This window comes from Rhinoderma darwinii, chromosome 13 (assembly GCF_050947455.1).
Source record: "Rhinoderma darwinii isolate aRhiDar2 chromosome 13, aRhiDar2.hap1, whole genome shotgun sequence".
Lineage (NCBI taxonomy): Eukaryota > Metazoa > Chordata > Amphibia > Anura > Rhinodermatidae > Rhinoderma > Rhinoderma darwinii.
The window spans coordinates 43,733,708-43,761,153 of NC_134699.1; the positions used below are offsets into that span (position 1 = coordinate 43,733,708).

The window sequence follows — 27,446 nt, forward strand, 5'->3', positions numbered from 1 at the left end:
TATAACCAAGGAACAATGTGAAGGAATGCATTTCGGGAAGAATAATTTTATAAGTCAGTTTTCATCTGTGTACGCAGGGCCGCCATCAGGAATTTCTGGGCCCCATACAGCCAAGATGTCCGCGGGAGCGTAGTTGACTGCGCTATTGATTCCATCAAAATTATGATGAAAAAAAACAGAATGAAAAAAAAACCTCCCTTATACATTGTGAGGTGGTGGGGTCACACAATGGGTGATAGCAGCGGTCCATTGCCGGAGATTGCTGTGATTTGTGGATCTGCTCAGACCCACCAATCGCAGTGCGTTTACACACAGGGTGGGTGAACAGTAACGGACAGCTCTGATCTCTTTGTTGGTGAAGAGAAGTTGGAGAGATCAGAGCCTGTATCGTGTTGTATGCACCTCAGAGTAAAAAAAAAAACCCAGAATAAACACTTATTTTCAGTTCCCCTGTTGCCAGTGTGTGACCCCCACCACCTCACAATGTATAAGGGAGGGTTTTTTTTCATTCTGGTTTTTTTTCATCATAATTTTGATGGAATCAATAGCGCAGTCGACTACGCTTCCGTTTATTTGTTTGGTTTCGGTTCATGGGGTCCCCTGACGGACAGGTCCGACGGAAACCACGAAGGGAACCCCGAAGCAGATGTGAAGGACAAAAAAAAAAAAACTGTTATACAACGGATTGTTACTGTTCAGTGAGCTACGTGTATATGTAATATATACATATATATATACACACACACACACACTTATAAAATGGCAGCAAGACAATACACTGCTGAAGAGGCGTATGACATGATCGCATCTGATACAGACTCAGCGAACGGTCAGGAACCAGAGTCCTCCTCTAGTGACACTGAGGACCTCTTTGTGGTCGCAGGAAAATTAGTGCCCAGGTTCTGCCTGACCCTGGTAATGACAGCAGTGATTTGTCATCCCCAAATCTCAGAAATTACTGCTGCGGCAGGAACGCACGTGCAGACGGAAGGGCTGCCTGTAATCGGCTTTTTCAAATTGTTCTTCATAGACAATTTGATACAGCTTATGTGGACCAAAGCAAATTTTATGCCCACCAATTTATTTCTGAATACCCCAACTCCTTTTATGCCCAGCCCAATTATTGGCAAGCAACGAATTGTGCAGAAATGCAAATATATTGGGGGATAGTCCTCAACATGGGTCTCACTTAAAAGCCCAAAGTGATTTGGCCAACTAAGTAATTTTAAAGTCAACTACTCTAAATCAGAGTCCTTGAATATATCCATTGATGCTTCTCTTGCTGCTAATCTCACTCAGGTCTTCCCGTTCAAATGGCAACCCATTTCTTTGAAATACTTGGGTGTACATATTCCCACGCACCGGTCGGAATAATTTAAGCTGAACTATACTCCTGTCTTGTAGAGCACTTTGCGAAACTTGGAAGTGTATGGTTGTGGTCGTGGTTTGGACGTATCAACACTATTAAAATGGACATCTTACTGAAATGTACATTCTTGTACATATTTCAAACCGTCCCGATCATAATGCCCACTGCCTTCTTTAAGACGTTGCACCGTGACATTACCTAATTTGTGTGGGATTCTTTGAAACCTCGGATTAGGTTCTCTTTCCTCAGTCACCCTAAACTGGAGGGTGCTGCGAGCTTACCGGATTTCAAATTATATCATCAAGCCGCACTCTTGATGAGAATAGTGGACTGGTTCCGTTCACATGCTGGTCAGCAATGGGTGCGCATTGAGAAGAGTGGGTCTTCTCTTGCACTGTCCTCTCCGCCTTGGCTGAATAGCTCACAAAGACCAATATCTTCTCTACCTTTTGTCACACGTCAATTTCTTGCTGTATGGGAGCGTATTATTGGCACTTCTGACCTCTCTCATAGGCCGGGTCCATTAACTCCTTTCTTTGACAACCCTTCTATTCCACCAGCCATAGCGGCGGATACATTCCTTTGCTAGGGTAAACAGGATGGTGTTTATTTCGCTCAGACCCCTGCACCTACTGGTTGATAGTCTCTCTTGCTACTGTTTCAGAGTCCTGCACGAGGGGGCGTGCAACCTGGTGGTCCTATTTTCAACTAAGGTCGTACCTTTCTTCCATGGGAGACTACACTGCTTTGCTACAGGAGAAGACTCCCTTGGAGCTCTATTTGTTGTTGTCTTCAGCTCCTTCTCACATGTTATCCTATCTGCATGGGATCCTCCAGCTTTCTTACTCTTCTTCTCAGTTGGTGTTCACTACGGCATGGGATGGGGATTCAACATTCTGAGGAAGATCGGCAAACATTATTCCTCTTAGCTCACAAATTACTGACCTCCTGCTTTGCACAAGAAAAAAAACTATCAAATTCCCACGAGATGGTACCGTTGCCCTGCCTTTCTCCATAGGATATTACTTAATGTGTGCGATGATTGTTGGAGGTGTGGTGGTGCCCCTGGAACTATGTTGCACATTTGGTGGAATTGTCCTAGGCTTTGTCCCTTTTGGGAAAAAATCTTTGACTTTGGGAATAAGCTTTTTGATGTTTCTGTTATTGCTTCTCCTTCTATTGGTTTGCTCTCCATGGTTCCGGGGTCACTTCCACACCTGTCAACTGTGCATGATGCCAGCTACACCCCTGTCCCCACACGTGGATTCACATCGTCCACGATAAAGCCTACATGCATATAATAAATTAATGGCGAAGCGGTTAACCTGAATGATCAGGTTTCAAAACCCTATACAGCCATGAGAGAGAGAGTAAAATCTGGTACAAGAAATTGTCAGTGTACCTTGTCCAGATGGCACTATATAATTCATTTTTAGTTTTTCATAAAGCTGGTCACCCAGGTGCATATTTGGAGCACCAAGAAAAAAAATTATAAAATTTATTTGCTTGAAGACGAGGTGGGGCAAACTGCTGCTTCAAGTAGTGCTTGCCGTATCGTTTCTGGGCAGCGCCTTCCAGGCGAAGTGTCTGCCACCCTCAAAAAAAAAAGCAGGGCACAGAAAAGGCGCCGTGTCTGCGCAAAAAGGGGTAGCCGAAAGGATACCATATATCAGTGCGACACTTGTCCATCCAAATCTGGACTCTGTATGAAAGACTGCTTCCGAATCTACCACATCTCCGTGGATTAAAAATGTTATACTTTAAATTCCCCACCCCCTCCCATTATCATTCTGGTCTTTTACCTATTTTTAAAATTGGACGCTCTAAATAAATAAAGAAGATTTATTTTCCAAATTCCACAAGGAGTGCTGATCTTTTCCTCTTGAATGACGCTCTAAAAAAAAACCCTATAAACAAAACTAAAAATTCTCATTATACCCCTAGATGAATAGCCAATCCTATAACAAATGTGTGATATCTGCACAATTTTTTTTTAGGCATATGCTTGTGGTCAAATATTATCAGAGTAAAAATAAGGCCTCAAAATCCTTGTGGTGCTCCTTCACTTCCAGACGCTGCTGTGTGTCCAGACAACATATTTAGGCCACTTTGGGGGTATTTCTGAACTCAGAAGAAATAGCACAATAAATGTTGAGGTGCTTTCCTTCACTTAAAATGTAACATTTTATTTTTCACGCCATATTTCCACTAAATTCAGCATAAAAACTGTTAAATCATAAACGTGATCACACCCATAGATAAATTCTTTGAGGGGTGCAGTTTCCAAAATGTGTCCACTTCTTAGGGATTTCCACTGTACTGGTACCTCAGGAGCTCTGCAAACGCGACATGGCGCTAGAAAACTATTCCAGCAAAATCTGTTCTGCAAATGGCACTCCTGTTCTGAGCCCTGCAGTGGGTCCAAAAACCAGTTTATTACCACATATGGTGTATTGCCGTAATCAGGAGTAATTGCTTTAGAAACGTTGGGTGTGCTTTTTGTCCTTTACTCCTTGTAAAAATGAAAAAAATTCAATGTTTTTTCATTAAAAAAAAAAAAAGATTTTCATCTTCACAGACTAATTCAACTAAATTCAGCAAAAAAACTGTAGGGTCAAAATGCTAACTTTACCCCTAGATAAATTGAGGGATGTAATTTCCAAAATGTGGTAACTTTTGGGGGGTTTCCACTGTGTTTTAGTCCATTAGCACACTAGGGCCACATGTGGGATATTTCAGCAATAAAAAAAAAAAAAATGGAATTTCTAAATTTCACCTCTACTGTGCTTTAATTCCTGTGAAATGCCTAAAGGGTTAAGACACTTTCTGAATGCTATTTTGAATACTTTTTGAGGGGTACAGTTTTTAAAATGGGGTGATTTATGGGAACTAAACTGGTCCCTGAAAAAATAGCCTTTTGACATTTTCTTGAAAATCTGAGAAACTGCTGCTAAAGTTGTAAGCCTTGTAACGTCCCAGTAAAATAAAAGGATGTTCAAAAAACGATGCAAACATAAAGTAGACATATGGGAAATGTTAATAATAACACACAAAATAGTTACTTGTTATCTGTTTTACAAGCAGATACATTTAAATTGAGAAAAAAGCTAATTTTAGCTAATTTTTTGTATTTTTCACAAAGAAATACTGAATTTGTCGACCAAATTTTTCCGCTATTGTAAAGTACAATATGTCACGAGAAAAACAATCTCAGAATCGCTTGGATAGATAAAAGCATCAAAAAGTTATTACCACACAAAGTAAAAAATTTCAGACTGGAAAAAATCGGCTGTGTCCACAAGGCCAAAATAGGCTGTGTCCTGAATTTGTTAAATTATGTCAATATTTAAGACTATGTATCAATATAAAACTATTTTATACAGTATACTATAGCATATATAACAGACACGTATGAAACAATGATTCCCCCCCCCCCCCCCCCCTTTCACTAAAGGTCAACAATATGAAGGCCTGATAAACGTCTTACATTCACCAAAAATAAAACAGCGCATAATACATCTTATGTCACTAAGCTTAGTAACCCATTCAACACCAACCTACATTTAAAAAAACAAAAAAGACAACGAAAAACTACTTTGTACATGCTTCTCCTCTCAACGGATGAGGTGAATCTGGGTTTTCCATGGGTTACAATTTTTTTTTTTTTTAAATATGAAAAAAAACAAGAACTTGACCATGAGGACTATAACAGAGCTACTGTGTGGTGGAACGGGAGATAACACTTCAATTGACATCTGTCAGAGCCACCATTCTGTTGCTTCATATCCCCTACATTTGCCTTTTTTGACTATCTTTCGGCTTTTTTCATACTCAGAAGCATACTGCAGAACATCTCATAGCAGAAGAAGGTGAGTCCAGTTGAAACAGCAGCTTTCACCAAACTTGGTGACAGTCCTTTGAAAAGGCCTTTAAAGCCTTCTTCTCTCTGGATACGGCAAGCACAATCCACAAGTCCTTGGTATGTCCTGACCTATTAGAACAGGCGCAAAATAGAAATTGACTAGATAGAATAAATAACAAGCATATATTACGTAGAATAATAATCTGAGCCAAGTACAATTATGAGGTGCAATAGATGACAGTTCCACTTTAAAGAGGCTCTGTCACCACATTAAGTTCCCTATCTTGTACACGATGTGATCGGCGCTGTAATGTAGATTACAGCAGTGTTTTTTTATTTAGAAATACGATCATTTTTGACGGAGTTATGACCGATATTAGCTTTATGCTAATGACCTTCTCAATGGACAACTGGGCGTGTTTTACTATATGGTCAACTGGGCGTTGTACAGAGTGTATGACGCTGACCAATCAGCGTCATACACTTCTCTCCATTCATTTATACAGCACTTAGCGATATAGCTATATCGCTATGTGCAGCCACATAAACACACTATAACATTACTGCAGTGTCCTGACAGTGAATATACATTACCTCCAGCCAGGACGGGATGTGTATTCAGAATCCTGACCACTTCTCTGTGATTTACAGCACAACACAGCGACTACGCCTGCTATGCTGTAAACATTTCACAGTAAATTTGCATAAAAAGTTGAGTGACTTTGTAGTAACTTTACTGTTTTTGTACCAATCTTATTTCATGTAATACCTTTATTAACCCCTTAATGACTAGGCTATTTTGCACGTTAATGACCAAGGATTATTTTTAGTTCTTTCACGGTCGCATTCCAAGAGTCGTAACTTTTTTTTTATTCTGTCGACATAGCCGTATAAGGGTTTGTTTTTTGCGGGACGAGTTGTATTTTGTAATTGCACTATTTTTAGATAATATCTTTCTTAAAATATTTTTCTTATAATATACCGATTAACTTTTATTAACTTTATTTAAGGAGAGAATTGAAAATAAGCAGCTATTCCAGCATTGATTTTCACGTTAAAAATTTACGCCGTTTACTATGCAGCGTAAATAACATGTTACCTTTATTCTATGGGTCGGCACGATTTGCACAATAAAAACACTTTTAGAAAAAAATTACTTGTTTTTGCATCACCGCATTCCAAGAGCCGTAACTTTTTTATTTTTCCGGCAATGTGGCCGTATGTGGGCTTGATTTTTGCGGGCCAATGTGTAGTTTTCATTAGCACTACTTTGGGGTACATAGGACTTCTAGATTAACTTTATGGGGGGAATGGGAGAAAAGAGAATTTTGCTGTTGATTTTTGCATTTATTTTTTTTTGAACGGCGGTTTAATTAATGTGTTCATTTTATTGCTCAAGTCGTTATGATCGCAGGGATACCATATATGTGCATGTGTTATTTGTTTTGACACTTACTAAATAAAACCACTTTTTGGAGTTTTGTTTTATTTTGACTGTAAACTGTAAAAGCTTTCTCACAAACTTTATTTAACTGCTTTACTTTTTTTTTTAATCCCACCTGGGGACTTCACCATGCGATCTGCTGATTACATATAGAATACTTAGTATACCAAAGCATTATTGCCTAATAGGCATTTGCTGAAGGCAGACCTGGGGGCCTTTGGTAGGCCCCCGGCTGCCATGGAACCCAGACGGCGCGCCGCGATTTCTTTGCGGGGGCATCGATGGGGTGACAGAGGGAACTAACTCCCTCCCTCTGTCAAACACATTAGATGTCGCGGTCGCTATTGACAACGGCATCTAATGGGTTAAACTGCCGAGATTGGAGCGCGCTTCGATTCCGACAGTTGCGGCAGGAGCCAGGCTGCGTATAACAGCCGTGCTCCTGCCGCTGATCGTGTAGGTACACTGGCAGTACCGCGCGATCAGAGGACGGATATATCCGTCCTTTTGCGGGAACTAGCACCTGCACAAGATGGATATATCCGTCCCTTGTTGTAAAGGGGTTAAGGACCATATATTGAGCATCCGTTAAGGTTTTACAACTCAAATTAAAAACACCTGTTTTTAGAATATTCACGTTTCTTTTTGTTTTTTTTGGGGCCATCATGCTTTCCCCTATTCTTTTTCCCCTTCTCATTTTCTTTTGGTAAGTGTCCCTCTGTCCACGGAGGATTGGACATTTATTGGGAGACCCGAATTTTAGGGAAGCATTGGAGGGGGGAAGATTTTATTAAGAAAATGAGCCAAAGGGAATGTTTCTGTATTCATCAGTTAAAAACACTACTCCCATTAGGACTAAATTCTGATTTTGAGTTAAAATAATTATATAATGACCAGAGAATGCTTAGGATAGTGGGTTGGGGGCCGATGGGTAGAAATTTATAAATATGTACAAAACAAATTTGTGCATTCATGACCACTGTTCTCTAAAGTGATGTTGCTTGTATAGGGCTGGTAATGTCGCTACATTGCTCGAGTTTCAGCGGCGTATGCTGCAGACTGGATAGACTATAAGGCCCTCATTTGAAGAGCACTGGAGGCTCTGTGTGAGTTAGACCCTTTACCCAGTTAGAATTCTCTCCCCCAGCACAGCCGACCCCCATACATTCAGGTGCAAATCATTTGCAGAATACAGTTTGTACCCCAATGAAAAGTCAGCCTAGTGCTCTAAGAACCCAAAGCCTTCTCCTCTACACCAAGACTTAAGCCATGCATTTAAAGAGAACCTTTCACCTCCCCATACATGTGCAGCTGAGCGCAGCATGTAATGGGCAGGGCTGCACAAACCCTGGGGCACATAAAAACAAATTCTACCCTCCTACTTTATTTAGATATCAGTGCCGTTATATTTGGCGCCATACATTTAAATAATCCCCTGAACGGTCAATGGGGAGTGTAATTGCAAGGGGGCGTGTAACATGGCGGTGATACTGTCCAATCAGCTACGGACAGTGTCACAGCAGGAGCTGGACAGAGGAGAGCGTGTGCGCGTGCAACGCTCGCACTCTTCAGCTCTCGGCAGACAAGGACAAGACTGATCTCTCACGAGACCAGTGGAATGGAAAAGTTTGCTATTTACTAACACATTTTTCGGTGATCTCTGCGACAGGCTCACAGTGAGACCACACTGAGTGGTCTCTGGGTAAAAGATATGTGTTACAGCTATCTCTAAACCGCTACATCACAGAGCTCTTTACAGCTCCTTTAGCCTAAGTGCCGATGGGGGAAAGGGTGTGATCATTCTGACAGGCTGTCACAATGATCACATGCCCATAGACCACGCTGATTGGTCTCCGCGTGAGGCTCTGCTATACAGCTGTCTAAATGTCGCCGGAGAGTGGCAAACAGGCCTTCTCTGCAGGGCATTCTGAAACATCCTTGCAGAGATGGGTGCGGACTGCCCGGACGTTTATAGTCTATGGGAAGTCCGGAACTGGCTAAAGAACCAGCCATAGGAAATGTTCTAGGGAAAAGGGTGCTTTCTAATAGGGAAAACTGCAGCAAGTGTGCCAGCAGCATGCCAGGAAAGAGTCTGGTTTCTAACTGCACTGTATAAATGGCATTTTTATAAATTCCAATCATTTCTGTGACCCCAAAAACCATGTACAAGTGAACCCAGCCCTTTAAATATTTGGAGTAATATAAACACCCACAGCTTGTGGACATTATCAATTACTTACCTCTCCAAACGCTGCTCTTGCATGCTCAAACCCTCCGACCTGAAGTCTTTTCTTGAAGAGATCAAGTGGATATGTAACAGTTTTACTAATCACTCCAGCTCCACTGCCGCACAGTAGGCTCCTCAGGTTATCTTGTTCAAGGGAAAAAAAAACAACTGTTAACGAAAACCTGTCACCTCTCCTGACGTGCGTATTTTAATAATTGTATTCCCCATCAAAAAACAATTCTGGACTATCTTTTCTTAAAACGGTACATTGTGTCGATCCTCTGTTGATCCTCTGTTGTTCCTCCTAGAAATGTTTGAATAAATTGACAACTGGGTGTTACCGGAAGGGGTCCGTCTTACACTGTCTAATCTGTGCTGACAAATTGAGACTATGTAGGGACACACCCATTTGACAAGGGTAATGGTAACACCCAGTTCTTGATTTATTCAGAGGAATAAAAATGAGGAATGTCACAGAGCAGAGTTCTAAGAAATATGTTGCAGAATTGTTATTTTATGGGGAATACAAGTATTTACAAAAATATACATGTCAGGAGAGGTGACAGGTCCTCTTTAAAATCAAATGCATTGAAACCAGACAAACGTATAAAAAGAATAAGTAACTATGAGGGGCGCAAGTGAGGACACCAACAACTACATTTTAACTATTAACTACTTAGTAAAATTAACTGAATCTTTACTAAAATGTAAAAATATAAGAACACAATATACAAGAGTATATGCTACAGAAAGTGGTCAATCGAGCCGAGATTGTTTGTCACATTTTTTTAAAATTATTATTACAGGAAGGGGGATTTTTAATTTGAAGAAGCACTCCAGGTTTTTTCCCACCACCCCATTTGCAAATGTAATGTACGATACAGGGAGTCTGACTAAAGATCAGATGAACCCACGGCGACTCGGAACAGAGCATTGTCCTGTGAAATACAACACCAGGTAAGTCAATACACATCACTACATTACATTTCAGAACGGGGGGCGGAGTACTTCTTTAAATTAAAACCCTGCAGTATATTATGAAAATACTCCCCTGACTAACATTTTATTGAGTGACGCTATTTATAAAAATACCCCAATACAATCCTCGATATCTACATACATTTGTCTATGATTTGTCTGCTTTAAAAAAAAGGCGCCTTAGAGGTGATCTTATTAACATATATTAGCATATGTGTTTATCAATACAAACAACTGGCACACGCTTTATTCTTTCCAAAGACTTTACAAAAGAACCAGGGGATATTCATTGCATGTCTAAGAAAGGCGTTTCAGACATCTATATAAGAAAGGGTTCTTTACAGTTAAAGGGAATGTGTTGCCAGCAAAACATGTTTTTTTTTTTCTTTCATGAAACATTTAGTCTGTAGGTGATTAAACATTGTTCAAATTTTTTTTATTTTTTTCACGAGTCAGGAAATATTATAAATTAGATTCTAATTTATAATATTTCCCATTGCTGGTCACTAGATGGAGCTATTCCCAAAATTGCAGCATTGCATGTGGTAAAGCAACCACATTGCTTTTTGCTGCAAAATTGGGAAAAAAGCACTCGCTCTAGTGAGCTCTGAGAATCCCCCCCTCCTTTATCCTGGCTAGTGCCGGGATAAACGAGGGGATTGAACGGTCTAACCTCCTACACTGTGTGTCGCCATTTTTTGAGCTAACACACAGTGTAGTAGGTTTACATACAGTAGTAAACACACACAAACACGAACATACATAGAAATCTCTTACCTGCTCCTGCCGCCGCGGCTCCCTCCGGCCCGTCCGCTCCGTCTGCTGCCGCTGGTCCAAGTGCACAAGTCCGGAAGCCGCGACCGGAAGTAGTAATCTTACTGTCCGGCCGCGACTTCCGGTCCACAGGAAAATGGCGCCGGACGGCGCGCATTTCAAATTGGACTGTGTGGGAGCGGCGCATGCGCAGTTCCCACACAGTCGGCGTACACAGAAGTGGATGGGACGGGACCCGTTCGCAGTCCCTATGGGACTGTGGCTGCCGTATTCCATGTCTGTATGTGTCGTTAATCGACACATACAGAAATGGAAAAAAAAATGGCAGCCCCCATAGGGAAGAAAAAGTGTAAAAATAAGAAAAAGTAACACACAAACACACAAATTAATCCAAACGTTTTTAATAAAGCACTAACATCTTTAACATATTAAAAAAAAATTTGTGATGACACTGTTCCTTTAAGTGTAGTCAAATTATGAAATGCCTTACCCCAAAAGGTAGTAATAGCATATACTATGTCAGCATTGAAAAAAAAGGCTAGTTGATTAGTTATAACCCTCAATGCCATTCATCAGTAAATAATATACCAACGAAAGACACGTGTAATTGATTGGGAAAGGTTGAACTTGATAGACCGGTGTCTTTTTTTCTAACCGATGTAACTATGTATTATTAAAGGGGTTGTCTGCTTTGGAAATTACCTTTTTTGTTAAAAGGGTCACCCAAAATTAAACTGATCACAGGCTGACCAGGAGCTACGATCACTAGAAATCTATAAGGGAACCCGGCAGCAAGTCTTCAATTATCCTGTAATGCCACTGCAGGAGAACTTATGCATCAAGGGGCCGTCAGTGTAATGCATGGACACGTTGGGAACCCAAACGAGAGAGACGCTATTTGTAGCCGCTAGCCACAATTGATGGAGGTCGCAAACTAGGTGCTCCTTAGGGTGTTGAAATTAGGTTTTCTAAACCAGACAACCACTTTAATTAGGGCTAGTAGCTCAGTTTACTTTTATGAAGCTCCGATGCACTATTCCTCTTGCACATAAGTGAAAATGTTACCAGTCCACAACTGCTACTAGGGGGACTAAAACAAATCAAGATCAATAGGACTCTTGAATGCTGCTGAAATCTTTACTATTATGTGCAGGAGGAGCAGGGCATTGGAGGTACACATTAAAGCAGGTCTAAAGGTGGAGCTTCACTTACAACCTGTAAAGTCCTAATATTTAGTCATCTGACAGATAATTTAAACCTTTTACACATATTAATGTCCAGATAATAAATCTGGAAATAAAATTCAGTTCACTTTTATTCACCTCTTTTATCATGGTTATTTGGCAACAGTCGACTCCAGATTCTCTGCAACAAGTTGTAGGAGGAGAACTGAAGACCAGCATAAGGGAATACTGCCAGCAATGTGGGGCACAGGCCACGATAGAATGCGAACACGCTTTCAGTTCTGTACATGGTGACGACAGCATGGCGCAAAGTCCTATACACCTGTGTAACAAACAGAATTAGGTTTTAGTTATATTTATGATGTAATGTAACTGGTAGATATAATAATATGGCTATAGCACACAAGTTAAATGTCATCCCGGTGCATTAACTGCGCCAAGAACTGGCAGTCAGATGGTGCCATACACGCTGGGAGCATTGTTCACGAAGCACATCCAGAACAATTTTGCATGAATCTAGCAATTTCATATCATCACCACTGATAATATCATTGTAGGGTTGTCAGTGACATTGGCTAGTGCGTCCATTATAGGGCAATGCAAGTGATGACATCACTGGAGATCTTGCCCTAAAACAGATGATTACTAGTCCTTCTCAATGAATTAGAATATCAAAAAGTTAATTTCAGTAATTAAAAAAGTGAAACTCTCATGATATAGATTCATTAAACACAGAGTGATCTATTTCCAGCATTTTTTTCTTTTAATGTTGATAATTAAGGCTAACCGTTAATGAAAACCCAAAATTTAGTGTCTCAGAAAATTAGAATATTATATAAGCCCAATTTCCAAAATTATTTTTAATACCGAAATGTTGGCCTACTGAAAAGTATGCACGGTATATGCCCTCAATACTTGGTCGGGGCTCCTTTTGATTTACTGCATCAATGCGGCTTGGCATGGAGGCGATCAGCCTGTGGCACTGCTGAGGTGTTATCAATGCGGCGTGGCATGGAGGCGATCAGCCTGTGGCACTGCTGAGGTGTTATCAATGCGGAGTGGCATGGAGGTGATCAGCCTGTGGCACTGCTGAGGTGTTATCAATGCGGCGTGGCATGGAGGTGATCAGCCTGTGCCACTGCTGAGGTGTTATCAATGCGGCGTGGCATGGAGGCGATCAGCCTGTGTTATGGAAGCCCAGGTTGCTTTGATAGCGGCCTTCAGCTCGTCTGCATTGTTGGGTCTGGCGTCTCATCTTCCTCTTGACAATACCCCATAGATTCTCTATGGTGTTTTTTTTTTTTAAATCAGACAAGTTTTTATTGAGAATACAACATGTATTATACATTTTTTGCATTTCTGGTAAATTACAGAGAAATCCACCAACAGAAGAAAAAACAAAGTAACCGTATAACATCTTGTTCTTGATACCAAATTCCTGCAATTACATTACACCCTGTATTCTCATCATCTTTAATTGCATCTTCACATACATCCCCATCCCTACCCCTATCAACCGAACTCCCCCCCCCCCTCACAGTACCTCCTCTGTCTCCTGAGTCGCCAGTCCCCTCCACCCTTTCCATCCGTTCTGTATTCCAACCAGTGATCCCGTCATATCTTGTTCAAATAGATGCGTCAGCCCACCTTCAAATCTCATCTAATGTGTCACATTACTATAATTGTTAACCCATTTACTCCATTGCTTATCATACTTATGAATTGACCCTCTTTTCAGATATATTCGGTGTTCCAGTGATACCGTGTGGTTAACATATCCAACTAACTCAGCCACCTCCGGGGGATCCGCCTGCAGCCAATATTTTGCAATTAATTTCCTAGCGTGATACAGAACCTTTTTAATAGCCAGTAATTCCACTCCATCTCCTCCTTCCTCCCCCATACATCCCAATATAAAGATCTTAGGTTCCAGTGGAAAATCTCTACCATATACCCTAGCTACCATTCCTTTAACTGCTTTCCAATATACATCTAGCATCGGACAGCTCCAAAACATATGTTTTATGTCCGCCCCATCAAACATACACCTGGGACACTCCTTTGTTGTTCTAATTCGCATTTGCCACAGCACCTTAGGTGTCCTATATACCCTATGCAATAGAAAGAGTTGTGACCTCCTGTGCGCTACACTAATAGAGACTATTTTGGGCGATATGAGTATTTCTTCCCATTCTTCATCCGCTATAGCCCCTACATCCTCTTCCCATTTACGTCTAGTCTCCACCAGTGGGTCTCTTAGGAATTTGGCGAGTAACATACTGTATAGCACCGAGATAATCCCTTTAGTGTCTTGTGCCCCCAGCACCCTTTCTATCCCTCCCATAGTGGAGCAGCTCAAGTCCACCAGCCTCTCTTGTGCCTGCGTCGCATGCCTTAGCTGAAGATATTGGTAGAACCGTCGATGTGAGAGTCCAAACTCTTCCTGAAGTTGTGCAAAAAGCTTGAGATTCCCTCCCTCATATACCTGGTGTACATATCTGATTCCTGCTTGTTCCCAATCCTGAAATCCTTCCAAAATATTAAATTCCCATAGATACGGATTATCCCATAAAGGCATATAATTGGAACATCCTGTAACCCCCAATATCTTTTTACTTTCCCACCAAACTTTATGCAGTAATAACAGAGTCGGTTTCCTTCTCGCCTCCCTCCGTAATTTATGCGATTCCATGGCCTCTAATAAATCCGTTCTCTTTCCCAAATAGTACACCAGTTTCCCACTAGAGTTCCATTCCTCCCTATTCTTCCATCCTTTGAAGTGCTGTATTTGGGCTGCTAGATAATATATCCACGCATTTGGAATAGCTAACCCCCCCTGTTCTGCTGGTAATTGTAGCTTTTCCATTTTAATCCTGGGGATCCCCCTTTTCCACACCAAGTCCCTAAACAAATTATGTATTCTCCTGAACCAGTATTTAGGTAACCACACTGGGGCATTGTGCATAATATAGAGTACCTGGGGCATCAGAATCATTTTGATGAGATTTGCTCGTCCCAGTGCTGACAATGGTAACCCAAGCCATACTTTAGTCCTATCTGTTAATTTATTCACTAATGGTATCACGTTCAACTCCACAAATTCCTGCACCCTTGCTGATACCGTAATTCCCAGATATTTAAACTTCCGTACACACGGTACTTCAATTCCTCCAACTATCAATGGTGTAACTACTGGCTGGAGTGGTAGCAACACCGACTTGCTCCAATTAATTTTTAACCCTGAAAATCTGCCGAACCTCTCCAATATCGTCATTATCACTGGCAATGAATGATCTATCTCCCCCAGGAACAGCAGTATATCGTCCGCGTATAGTGCTATTCGCTCTTCCAGCTCTCCACAACGAAACCCTTCTATCCCCGGATGTTGTCTTATCACATTTGCTAGGGGTTCAATTGCCAGTGCAAACAGCAACGGAGAAAGTGGGCATCCCTGCCGCGTCCCCCTCTCTAACCTAAAAGAGTCTGACATCCTTCCGTTTGCCCTAACCCGAGCCACCGGTTCCTTATACAATAATTGTACCCACTTTATAAAATTCCGTCCAAAACCTATCCGCTCCAATACAGCCCACAAGTACCCCCATTCCACACTATCAAATGCCTTAGTGGCGTCCAACGACAGCACTGCTCTACCCCGCTCATCCGGATCATCTGTCTGTAAATTTAAGAAAAGCCTACGTAAGTTAACTGCTGTAGAACGAGCTGGCATAAATCCCGACTGATCCATCCCTACGATTTTAGTCACTACTCGCGACAACCTATTAGCTAGTACTTTAGCCAAAATTTTCATGTCTGCTGTCAACAGAGATATCGGTCTGTAAGAGTCAGGTTGCGTCCGATCTTTCCCATCTTTAGGAATTACCACTATAGCAGCTTCATACATTGTCTGCGGTAAACGCCCTCTGGCAAAACTATCCTGGAACACCTCCAGCAACTCTGGCAGAACCGTCTCTCCATATGTTTTATACAATTCAGTGGGTATACCATCTATCCCTGGAGCCTTTTCATTTGCCATAGAGCTCACCGCCTCTTGTATTTCCTCTAAAGTAATTACCTCCTCCAACCCCTCCCTCTCTTCCTCCCCCAAAGTAACCCATGTCATTTCTGCCAGATATTCTGACAGCAGATCCTCCGAATAGTCCACCTTAGTGCGATATAGTTCCTTATAAAATGATGTCAACACACCTAATATATCCCCTGTTTCTCCAACCAGATTCCCATTTGCTGTCTGTAGCTGATGGATGAACGCACTCTCCCGCGCCGGCCGTGCAATATTTGCTAACAATCTGCCTGTCATTTCACCCTCTTCGTAATATTTTTGTTGCAAAAACAATCTTTTATTAGCTGCCTGCTCCATCTGATGTTCCCTGAGCAATTTTTGAGCAGCCTTCCATTGGGCTAAGGTTTCCGCCGTGTTATTGGTAACGTGGCTCACCTCTGTTATTGTCACCCGGTCTGTCAGATGTTGTCCCACTTGCCTTGTCTTAGTTTTTATGTGTGTGATCTCCCTTATATACACCCCCCTTATATTCGCCTTCATAGCATCCCATAAAATATCTGTAGGAACCGTACCCTTATTAAATTCGAAATATTCTCTCAGTCTCATAGTTATGGTCTCCTCTCCCACCAAGCGTATCCAAAATGGGTTGAGCCTCCAATGCATTCTCAGCCCCCCCGTCTGTAAACTTGTTCGAAGTTTTAACAACATTGGAGAGTGATCAGACAGTGATCGCGGCAAATATTCCACCCCCTCCACACATTCCATCCCCATTCCATTATTAAACATTAGATCTATTCGGGACAGTGATCCATATGTAGATGATACACACGAGTATTGCGTAGTAGAAGGCCACTTTACCCGCCAAATATCCGTGAGCCCGACTTCCGTCATGTATTTACCAAACCTCGTTAGACAAATATCTCTCCCCCCCCCCCGTTTGGAAATTTATCCCACCCCTTATCCATTATGTTGTTAAAATCTCCCATCAATATGGTCGGTATCATAGGCCATCCCGCCAGTTTCTCCAACACCTCTCTTATTGGGACCACAGAGTACGGGGGAGGTACATACAGCACCACAATTATACATTCCCAATTAAACAATTTACAATGCACCCCGACATATCTACCTTCCCTATCCTTAAAGGAGTCTAAACAGCTAAACGGCACATCTCTATGAACTAGGAGGCTAACCCCCCTTGAGTATGTAGAATGGAAGGAATGGAAGCTGTGTTGTATCCACACCCTGTGCACCTGGTGCACCGTATCAGCAGTAAGATGTGTTTCCTGTAAGCCCATCACTCCAGCAGACTGCCCTTTCATATAATCAAATATAGCTCGCCTTTTAGTTATCTCCCCCATACCTCTCACATTCCAGGACAACAAATTTACCCTACCCCCCATCTGAACATTTCTTGCTTTTGACAGTGGTTATTCCTGTTACCTCCAGTGACCATCAGAGCGTACTGTGTTTCAACCTCCCTTTCCCTCCAAAACCTCTCCCCTCCCCAACTTTCCATAAACATACCCTCCTAAGAGGGCCCGGGCTAGCGAAGAAACCTTCACCGCTATGACCCCACAGCTTCCCACTCGCTTTGTAGAGACACATTCTGTTTCCCTACAGTTTTACCCTTCAGAACCAAGAACCTCCCGCTACCTCCTCCTCAATAAACAATTAGTATTTTAATAACTCCAACATCCCATTCTGCCCTTGAACTGACAGCACTTTCTTCTCCTGCAACTATCAATGACCTATGGACCGTAGCCCAACCTTATTGCAACATATAAATGCATATCAACAAGGCTTTATGCCCTCATGTAACTCATCTTCCTCCTTGCAAAGCAGAGTCCCTTCTTTAATCCTCCGCCTGTTGATCACGCCGCCGCCTCCTCTCGATCCTGCCGTAAGCGACCTTCATGATTGTCCAGCCATCTGAGTGCATCTTTTGGATTTTCAAAGAATTGCACGGATCCCAATGCCGCCACCCGAAGCTTTGCAGGATACAGCATAGAATACTGAACCCGATGGTTCCTCAGCCGCCTTTTTATGTCCAGAAATTGCATTCTCCGCTTCTGGACTTCTGCAGAAAAATCCGGATAAAATGACACCTTCACACCGTTCACCCGAATATCTTGCCTCTCCCGGGCCTGTCGAAGAATTATATCTCTATCTTTATAATGAAGCAGCTTTACCAAAACAGGTCGCGGTGGCCGTCCAGGTGGACCAGGACGCGTGGGTACCCTATGCGCTCTTTCCACTGCAAATAATGGGGTCAGTAACTCTTTTCCAAAAACCTCCAAAAGCCATTTTTCAAAAAAGGAATCCGGATTGGACCCTTCCACTTTTTCAGGAATTCCCACCATCCTCACATTGTTTCGTCTTAAACGATTCTCCAAATCATCAGCTTTAGATAAGAGATACTTTACATCCTCCGCCACCGCATTTACATCTCGTCTCATGGGCAGCATGCCATCTTCTAAGTTGCTGACTCGGCCCTCCACCGCTGTTGTGCGCTCTGACACCTTCTGTAAATCATGGCGGATAATAGACAGATCCTCCTTGATTCCCCCCACCTGACAAGTAAGCTTAGCCAGCGTAGAATTACTCAGGCTTACCGCCGAAAAAACATCTGCCAGTGTGGGGCCCTGCTTGTCCAAGTTCTGCGTACCTCCATCCATTCCTCCTCCTGAATCACTTGGAGCGTCTCCTCCATTTTCCTCCTCCTCCTCTGACTCCATCTGTGCTCGCAGCGGCTCATATCTCGAGCCTGTACGGCCAGCCTGTTCCTTTCCTCTATCCAACCTTCCTCCATCTGCCTCAGGTTTCATAGGGGTCTTCCTGGCAAAGCGCTCCAGCCTGGATGCCGCCGCTCCTCTCACATCCCTGCTCTCTGCATACGAGCACATGTCGACGCCATCTTGCAGCTCCAGCTCACCGTCCTCTGCCGCCTTAGACTTCCTGGACCGGGTCATAACAGCCTCCTTCGGATCCAAAATCGTGCCTGCAGGATCACCGCCTTTTCCCCTATCACCTCAGGTATGTCCTCGTTAGTATAGTGGAGTCTCAGGATAATTTCCAGGATATCGGCAGCGGGAGCTCCGGTTCCTGCGTCCTCTCACATATGCCGCTAAGCCACGCCCCCATTCTCTATGGTGTTTAGGTCTTGCTAGTTTGCTGGCCAATCAAGCGCAGTGATACTTCAGTGCGTATTGTGTAAATGAGCCAGTGGTCCAGAGAGATTATTCAGAACAGTGCATACTCATACTACTAGAGACACCAGCAATAATTAGGATAATAAAGCATTCATCTGCATATTTTCACTTACAGGTAGTATTAGGATGTTATTTCTACAATGCACAAACTGAGCGAAAACATTAAAAAAAGGTCAAAGATTGTATTGCAGAACTGAGAAAATAAATATATAAATATATATACACACACAGAGCACATTCCAACAAAACACTTATACAGGCGCAAGAACGCCTCTGACTGCAAATTTATACAGCACACAAGAAAATGGCGACAGCACACTGTGAACACTAATGTCACCTAAGCCACTAAAAAGAAATAAATATGCATTACTGCTAAACCTACTTACAATAGGGAGGTTCTTGGCGCACATTTTGGTCAAAATGTGTGGGCTCATCTGCCACGACAAGGCGAACCCTATAGGTGGGGACCTACTCTGCACATACACCAAGAACTGGGACTAAACCTACATATTCTTGGGGAAGGTAGGAACCAGCATTCAACTAATTAAAATCACCCAGGGCAGAATGGGAGGAGTGCAAGATTGTGGCCGGTGGGCCCACACATTTTGACCCAAATTTGCGCCAAAAACTTCCCTATTGTAAGTAGATTTAGCAGTAATGCATATTTATTTATTTTTAGCGGTATAGGTGACATTGGTGTTTGCAGTGTGATATCTATATCAGATTCATACCTTTGGCTCTCCCTGAGCAGCAAAACGTGTCCTCAGGGTGTCCAGAGGCTGCACGGTCAGTGTCGCTGAGCAGGCAGCCAGTCCGCCACACAAAAAGTGAACTGCTACACCACGAGAATCAAGAGATGTGGACGTGTGAATTGTTTTAGTTAAAACCTCAAAGCTCACAAACTGCAGAGAGAAAAGACCAGTGTAAATTATTCAATCCAACTATAAATAGACACACAGAATATCCAATATCATTTATAGGGTAAGCAAATGACTACAACATTCACCTGTACAGCCCCATAAGCCACAGATAAAAACTGAGCGGGAATGTGTCCCTTCCAGAATCCAGACAACCCTTCTTCTTTCAGAATCAACCTTACTGCATGTAAGATTCCTCTGTACTTGGCCGGTTTCCCACGTCCATTCAGATCTTCAATTTGAAGCTAATGAAATAAAGAAGAGGTAACAAGCAAATTAAGTTGGTTATTGAAAGAGAATTTACACCAAAAACATAAAAATGGTCATATATCAGAAGTTACAGTAATTATAAAAAAAAACAAAAAAAACTGTGTAAACAACAAATAAAGGCAAGAAAGATTGAAACAGAGAGAGACTCGTTGCTAAAGAAAGTAGAGATAACCCAAAAATATTTTGCAAATAAATAAAAAATTAAAAACTAAAGCTGAAAGTGTTGGCCCTCTCAAAAATAACCTGGGAATAATGGTGGAGGAGAATGAAGAAAAGTCGAATATACTAAACGCCTTTTTCTCTACACCTGGGTATAGTGTGACATAATCGGCGCATGCGCAGTAGAGCCGATTAGACCGGTGAAACCTCTGGAATGTACTGCGCATGCGCCGATTTGGAAGCAGAAGCGCGGGCGCCCTCACCGGAATATGGGGCCAGGTGTGATGGCGGCTTTTACACTGCCTGGCCCGTCAATCAAAGAAGAAAGGGAGGGTCGGACTGGGAATAGAAAGTAGAGCTGTTTGGAGCAACGGTGGCGCCCTCGTTGCTCCATAAAGATCATTTGAATAGAGGGAATAAAGTGATTATCGCTGCAACGGAGCCACTCATCTTAAATATTAAAAAAGCGTTAGATTGAGTTGAGGCTACTGTGTGGCTGGTTTAATAGGCACATTTCTGGTGACGGACTCCCTTTAACAATAAACCCGTAGGGTCAGCTTTGATATGTTTTCCCAGCATAGATTAAAACTGGTTCATCAAGGAGGTCACCTATGCAAAAAATGGCCACAGTAACCCTTACTTCTGAGTTTTATGTTTTGGGTGGAAATCGTCTTTATTAGGGCGGTCATAGAAGGGCTTCCTCATTTAGGATGCCCCTCTATTAGTCAGAGAGGAGACATCAGCTCTTGCTCTGGTGGACCAGGCTTGTCATACGAATGGACAACATGTAATATTTCTCCAGTGATAAGCGTCCAAGCCATAGAGAAAAAGTTTAAAGGCTCGCACATGATCACAGACGTGCTTTATATAATAATTCATACTGGATATTCCTACTTTATACCAGAAACCAGGTCTTAATAAGTGACAAAATTGAAAAGGGTTGGATGAGATTAAAAACATAGCTGCTTTCTAGCAGAAACAGCGCCTCTCTTGTCCATAGGCTGTTTATAGTATTGCAGCTCAGCACCATTGACTAAAGCGCAGATGAGCTGCAATACCAGATACAGTATATAAACAAGAATGGAGCAGTACCTGGGAACAAAAACAGACCGTTTATCTAATTATGGAAAGCCCCTTTAAATGTGGTAGGCAAGATCTATTATTCTATTGCTGTAACTAAAGATACACGGAGAGCATATAAAATGCAGCGTGTTTACTGGTTAATCACAATAATTGTAGAACTTTCCTTTAATCACCTCACAGATTTGCCCAAACTGTGCTCGGGCAGGACAAAAATAACTTTTGTCGCAGCATAGCTTAAGCATTGCTTTGAGCGATTTTAAGTAGCCGCGGCTTCTCCCTGGACATGCTGGTGGGAGGGAGAATAAACTGAAATAAACAGAAACAGGAAAACGGTTCCCGCAGATTTTTACAGCGATCATATTGGTTCAATGGTAGCTGTATAGATCTGTTTGCAGGGAACTCTCACTAGTGGTAAATAAGGGATTGCATGGTGGTAAAGTTAAAACATTTAAAACTAAATAAAGAAAAAATGTGGATAAAAAAAGAACAATGTTTTTTTTAACAAGAGAATAAAAAAATAAAAGTTTTAATAATATTATGCACCAACATGACACAAATTCAATATCTAAAAAAAAAAAAGTAACACCAGCGGGACATTTTTTTTCCACTTTTAATGTGACTGGTTAAAGGAGTTATCCGGGCTATTCAATATTATATTGGGTAATTAAATGTTAGATCGTGTGGGTCCGACTGTCGATACCTCCGGTGATCAGGTGTTAGAATGGGACAGTGGTGCAATACCTTGCACGGCCGCTACAAATTTAACGACGCGTGCAATTACAAAAAGAAAAAATAACCATGTAAACAATGAAGAGGCTGCGGTGCTCAAATGAGCAACGCGGCCTCTTTAAACAGCTGATTGGCGAGGGTGCCAACAGCTGGAACCCCCACCAATCTAATATTGATGGCCTATTCTAAGGATAGCCCATCAATTTTAATAACCTGGAGAACCCCTTTAAGGAATGAGTGTAAAGAGAGAGAGACAGTAATTTTTCTTTTATATAGGAAATAACCTGGAAGCGAATTTTAATGACATCTAGAGGGCTAATAGCCGCCCTTGTGACCAATCCAGATAGAGATCCTGCAGTAGCCACTTCGGTAGCAGAAAGAAGGTGTCCCTCTAAACCAGGGTCATATCCCACCATCCTTCAAGGAGACCTAGAAGAAAAACAAATGAAAAATGTGTCCTAATTTAGGCAGGAGCAAGTGCCAGGGACCCCTTCATTGCTACTGGGATATTTACATCCAGTTGACAGCGCATAGATGTGAGAAGCACACAAATTTGCTGTAGTCTAAAAAATTATAATTGTAAATGGTCTACTATAACTTGGTCTGTGTTCAGCACAGCTATGGCTGTAAAGATTTTTATTTACAGTACGGCCCCATGCATACGGCCGTATTCGTTACGGACCCATTCATTGCTATTGTGCTCCCATACTTTACAATGGGAGCACGGCCCGCAAATGCGGGCGACTGTCCGCGGCTGGCCATAACTGCAATCATGGACCAGGATTACGGCTATGGCCGAGTGCAGGGGGCCTAATATAAAACAAATGCTTTGTACTGATTGAACAGTGTCAGTCAGGGTCCAAGTAGTGTGGCCATAACCACTCTGACATGCAAATTGGCGCAGCTTTTAAGTAGGGTGCAGCTAAAAGAATTTTGATTGTTAATGGCCGTGTGGTATTAAAGCGAATACCTGCAATACCACATGGATACTAACTGCCAAACTGCAACCTGCTGAACTCAATTTGAAAACAACGTCGACATACAATGTATATATATACATACACACACATATATATACACTTCTCAAACAGTGACCTATTTATTTTTTACATATACTGTATGTGGGTATGTCTCCCCCATCCTAATAGAACAATTTATTGTATGTTTTCCAAGATAGAGAAGGCTCCTGCAAACCCTGATGTGTGAAGAATTCTAATAATGGATTGTGTGTCTGTAATTGGCTGAATTTGAAATATTGTCACATTGCCGCTGATTGGTTAACCTCAAGCCTACACCCCTTTTGAATGATATTATTGTAATTGAGTTTGGCAATAAATGCCAGAGAAGGATTTTGAGTATACACGCATGGTCTCTTGTCATCTTTCCTCTCAGATACATATATCTCTATCACCTATGATTTGGAAACTGGATAAATCACTGGGGGGCGGGTATCGGTTGACATACCCAATACACATTTCAGTCTAATATATTTTGGCCCATGATTTCGTTAAGAGTGTGTGAGTGTGAGTGTGTGTGTGTATATATATATATATATATATATATATATATATATATATATACATGTGTGTGTTTATATATGTGTGTGTATATATACATACGTGTTTGCGTGTGCATATATATATGGATATATAGTCGTCCAAGAATAGGCTGCACTCCAAGTCACAGTAAAAAAAAATTGCCTTTTTATTAGCCCTTGTGCAACGTTTCGGCTCATAAAAAGGCCATTTTTTCACTGTTACTTGGAGTGCAGCCTATTCTTGAACGACTATAGGAGATTTGGAGCTGTGATCGAGCTCCTGGGGCGCGCACCCATCCATAATCTTGACTGGTGCTGCTGGACGGTGGACTCATATATATATACACACACACACACACACACACACACACTGTATACTTTTTCTTTACAAGGTTAATCAGTGGCTGGAGAATTTTCCAGTGTTAACGGCGAGGGATGTTGACTCTTCGAACAAGTTCAGGAAGGGCCTTGATGCCTTTTTGAAAAATATAATGTTACAGGTTATGAGTACGAGATTCTGGGGACGGGGCGTTGATCCAGGGATTTATTCCGATTGCCATATTTGGAATCAGGAAGTAATTATTACCGTAATTAGGCAATTGGCATCAACCTTATGGGGGTTTTGCCTTCCTATGGATTAAGGCTTCGTTCACATCTGCATCAGGGCTCTGTCTTGAAGCAATACCGTACTCGACTGCGCTATTCGTTCTGTCAAATTCACGGAACCCTTGCACAACGGAGACAAACGGAAACCATTTCAACCGGATCCGTCACCATTGAAATCAATGGTGATGCAAATGGAAATCTGTGGTTTCCGTTGGTTTCAGTCAGGGCTCCGTTCTGAAGGAAAGCTCAGACGGAATGTCAGAGCGGGGGCCGTGATGCAGATGTGAACGAAGCCTAACAGGGTAGGATTATAGGTTGGACTTGATGAACCGGGGTCTCTTTTTCAACCTTATCAACTATGTATGGAAGAAGAAGCGTGAAACAAGTGTGAACAAAGCCTCATTCACACACACCAAGATTTGTGCTCCACATTAAACGTGTGACTCCCTGTTTCTAATTTCAGTGTGTAGTATTCAGTTCTGTCCAGTATAAATGTACTCAGTCTGCAGCCTCCTGCTTATATAGGACTCCTTAGTCACTGCTACTACTTACAATTCACAGTGGGGACTACATTGTCCCAATTAACACTGGGAAGGTTTATTGTGGACACTGGCATCCAGGCAGCACTACAGGACTAGATACGGACATCCCAGCACGCGTCCTCCCCACACCCTGCCTGCTCTACACACTCACCTTCTCCAGCTGCTCACTTCCTCCACTGCCTGCAAGCCACGCCCTCCTGCCTAACCATGGCAAGTATAAAGAGTAGGGTACATTGTATTAGGACCTTACAATCATGTGACCGGTCACATGGGTGGGAGGAGTCAGGCTACCGGCTGTACTGTTAGAGGAGTCTGTGGTTTTCAATAGCCTGTTGAGCAGCTACAAGGGATGTTCCTTTATGTCATAACACTGCTGCTCTGCACCGCGAAGGTTACAGACTCCGCTCTACGTCACGAGAGCACAACGCTTCACCGTGACGATGATTTCTAATTCGTCCGGTTTCTTATTCACATTTTCAGTATTTTTTTTTAATGTGTTAAAAGGGAAAACTTATATTAAACCCTTAAGGACTGAGCCATTTTTTTATTTTTCATTTTCGTTTTTCACTCCTCGCCTTCCAAGCCATAACTTTTAATTTTTTCAGTCAATAGAGTGGTGTGAGGGCTTATTTTTTGCGGTACGATCTGTAGTTATTGGTATTATTATTTGGTACATATCATTTTTTTATTACATTTTATTTGAGAGCTAAGTTGGCCAAAAAGAGCAATTTTGGCATCTTAAATTTTTTGTTTTTTACGGCGTTCACCGTGCGAGTTAAATAATGGTGTATTATAATAGTTCAGACTTTAACGAACACAGCAATACCAATTATGTTCATTTTTTTTACAATAGAGGAAAAATGGGAAAAGGATTTTTACTTTTAAGCCTAGTTCACACTTTTGCAGTTTTTCTAGTTCACACTTTTGCACTTTTTGAGTCTTTTGCAGGCAGAAAATTCTGCCTGGAAAAATCAGCTCTAGTTTTTTTGCACCACACGTTTTTTGAGGCGTTTTTTTGACCTCCTTCTTCAACAGAGGAAAAAACCACGAGCGTTATTTTCCAAAAAAACGCTGCGGCCGGTCGCGGCAGTTTTCTCCGTCTCCCATTGCTTACAATGGGTTTTTTGAGGCGGAAAAAGCCTCAAGATAGGTCAAGTCGCTTTTTTTTCCCGCCAGCGATTTTCCCACTCGTGGGAAAAAATAACTCCGTCTCCCATTGAAATCAATGTTTTTTGGCGCGGTTATATAGTCATTTTTACAAACTTCTGTTTAAGGCTATATTCACACGACAGTGAAAAAAAATGGTCATTAAAAACTGAACTTTCGGTTTTTCATGGCCGTTTTGCATCAGTGTGTCTCCAAATTTTCATCCATTTCCAGTCCGTCTGTCTGTTTTTAATGGCCGTTTGTCACCTGTTTTTTGTCAGGTTTTTTTTTTCCCAACCCCTTGAAAACACCACAGTGCCCATGTAGATAGTGCCTAGTGCCGTAATGTCCCTGTAGATAATGCCACAGTTCCCACTGTAGATAATGCCCACAGTGATCACATAGTACCAGAGTGCCCACATATAAAGCGATATAGTGCCCATATATAAAATGGAAGTGCCTTCTGGTCTGGCCACCAGGGATTCTGCTACAGTGGTGCGATCTACGGGGATGGGTGGTTGCTATCTCCAGGCATGCCTGACGTCACTGTCCATATATGAACAGTGACGTCAGGGGCTACTCCTGGAGCAGAATCCCCGCGTTGCTGACACTCTGGCCAGGGATTCCGCTCCAGGAGGAGCCCCTGACGTCATTTTCCATATATGGACAGTGGCGTCAGGGATTTCCTCTAAGAGCGGAATCCCTGCCAGAGCTTCGCCATGGGGGATTTCGCACCAAGAGGAGCCCCTTACGTCACTGTCCATATATGGACAGTGACGTCAAGGCCTTCCCCAGGCACAGCGCTTAAAGTAGCGCTGTGCCCGGAGAGTCTTCGGTGAGCGGAGGAGCTCCCTCTGCTCTGAACTATTACTGAAGCAGGGAGCGGACGGTTCCGTTTCAGCATTGGGTTCAAATGTATCTGCGTACAGTTGGCTGCGGGACATACCCTCGGCCGCCCGGGACAGTGTGACACAGCCCAGAATCCAGTACTGTCCCGCTGAATCCGGTACGTTTGGAGATATACATATGTATGCACGACTAGAGCAGGAATTCCAGGGTGAATACCTCTGTGGCAGATGTAAGCATGTTGTTCATCTGGAAGCTCGCATTAGAGATTTAGAACAGCAAAATTCAACACTGAGGGTGATAGACAATGTTGAGCAGAGAATGAAGCTCACTGAGCACTCCGTTAGTGGGGGAGATCTAGAGGGTGAAGACATGGGTCAGCAGGACCAGGCAAGTAGCTGGATTAATGTAGTTAGGGCCAGTAGAAAGGGGTCCAAGAAAAGGCCAATCCTGTTTCTGTTATTCCAAGCAAAATTGCCAAGTTGGGTGATGATGCGAGGGTGTCGGTCTCAGAAATGGCAGCCCTAGTGGATACAGATCTCC

At 42.4% G+C, this 27,446-nt stretch overlaps 1 protein-coding gene across 1 annotated transcript; it reads right to left on the reverse strand.

Moving 5' to 3' along the window:
* Positions 1-4,812: 4,812 nt before the first annotated feature.
* On the reverse strand, positions 4,813-25,150 carry SLC25A19 (solute carrier family 25 member 19). The gene is made up of 7 exons (XM_075845308.1): positions 25,063-25,150; positions 22,511-22,655; positions 20,075-20,230; positions 19,800-19,970; positions 11,977-12,160; positions 8,916-9,046; positions 4,813-5,360 (listed from the first exon to the last, which is right to left on the reverse strand). Exons 2-7 carry the CDS (start codon positions 22,640-22,642, stop codon positions 5,178-5,180), a joined length of 957 nt encoding a protein of 318 aa, XP_075701423.1. The 5' UTR covers positions 22,643-22,655; positions 25,063-25,150; the 3' UTR covers positions 4,813-5,177.
* Positions 25,151-27,446: the final 2,296 nt, after the last annotated feature.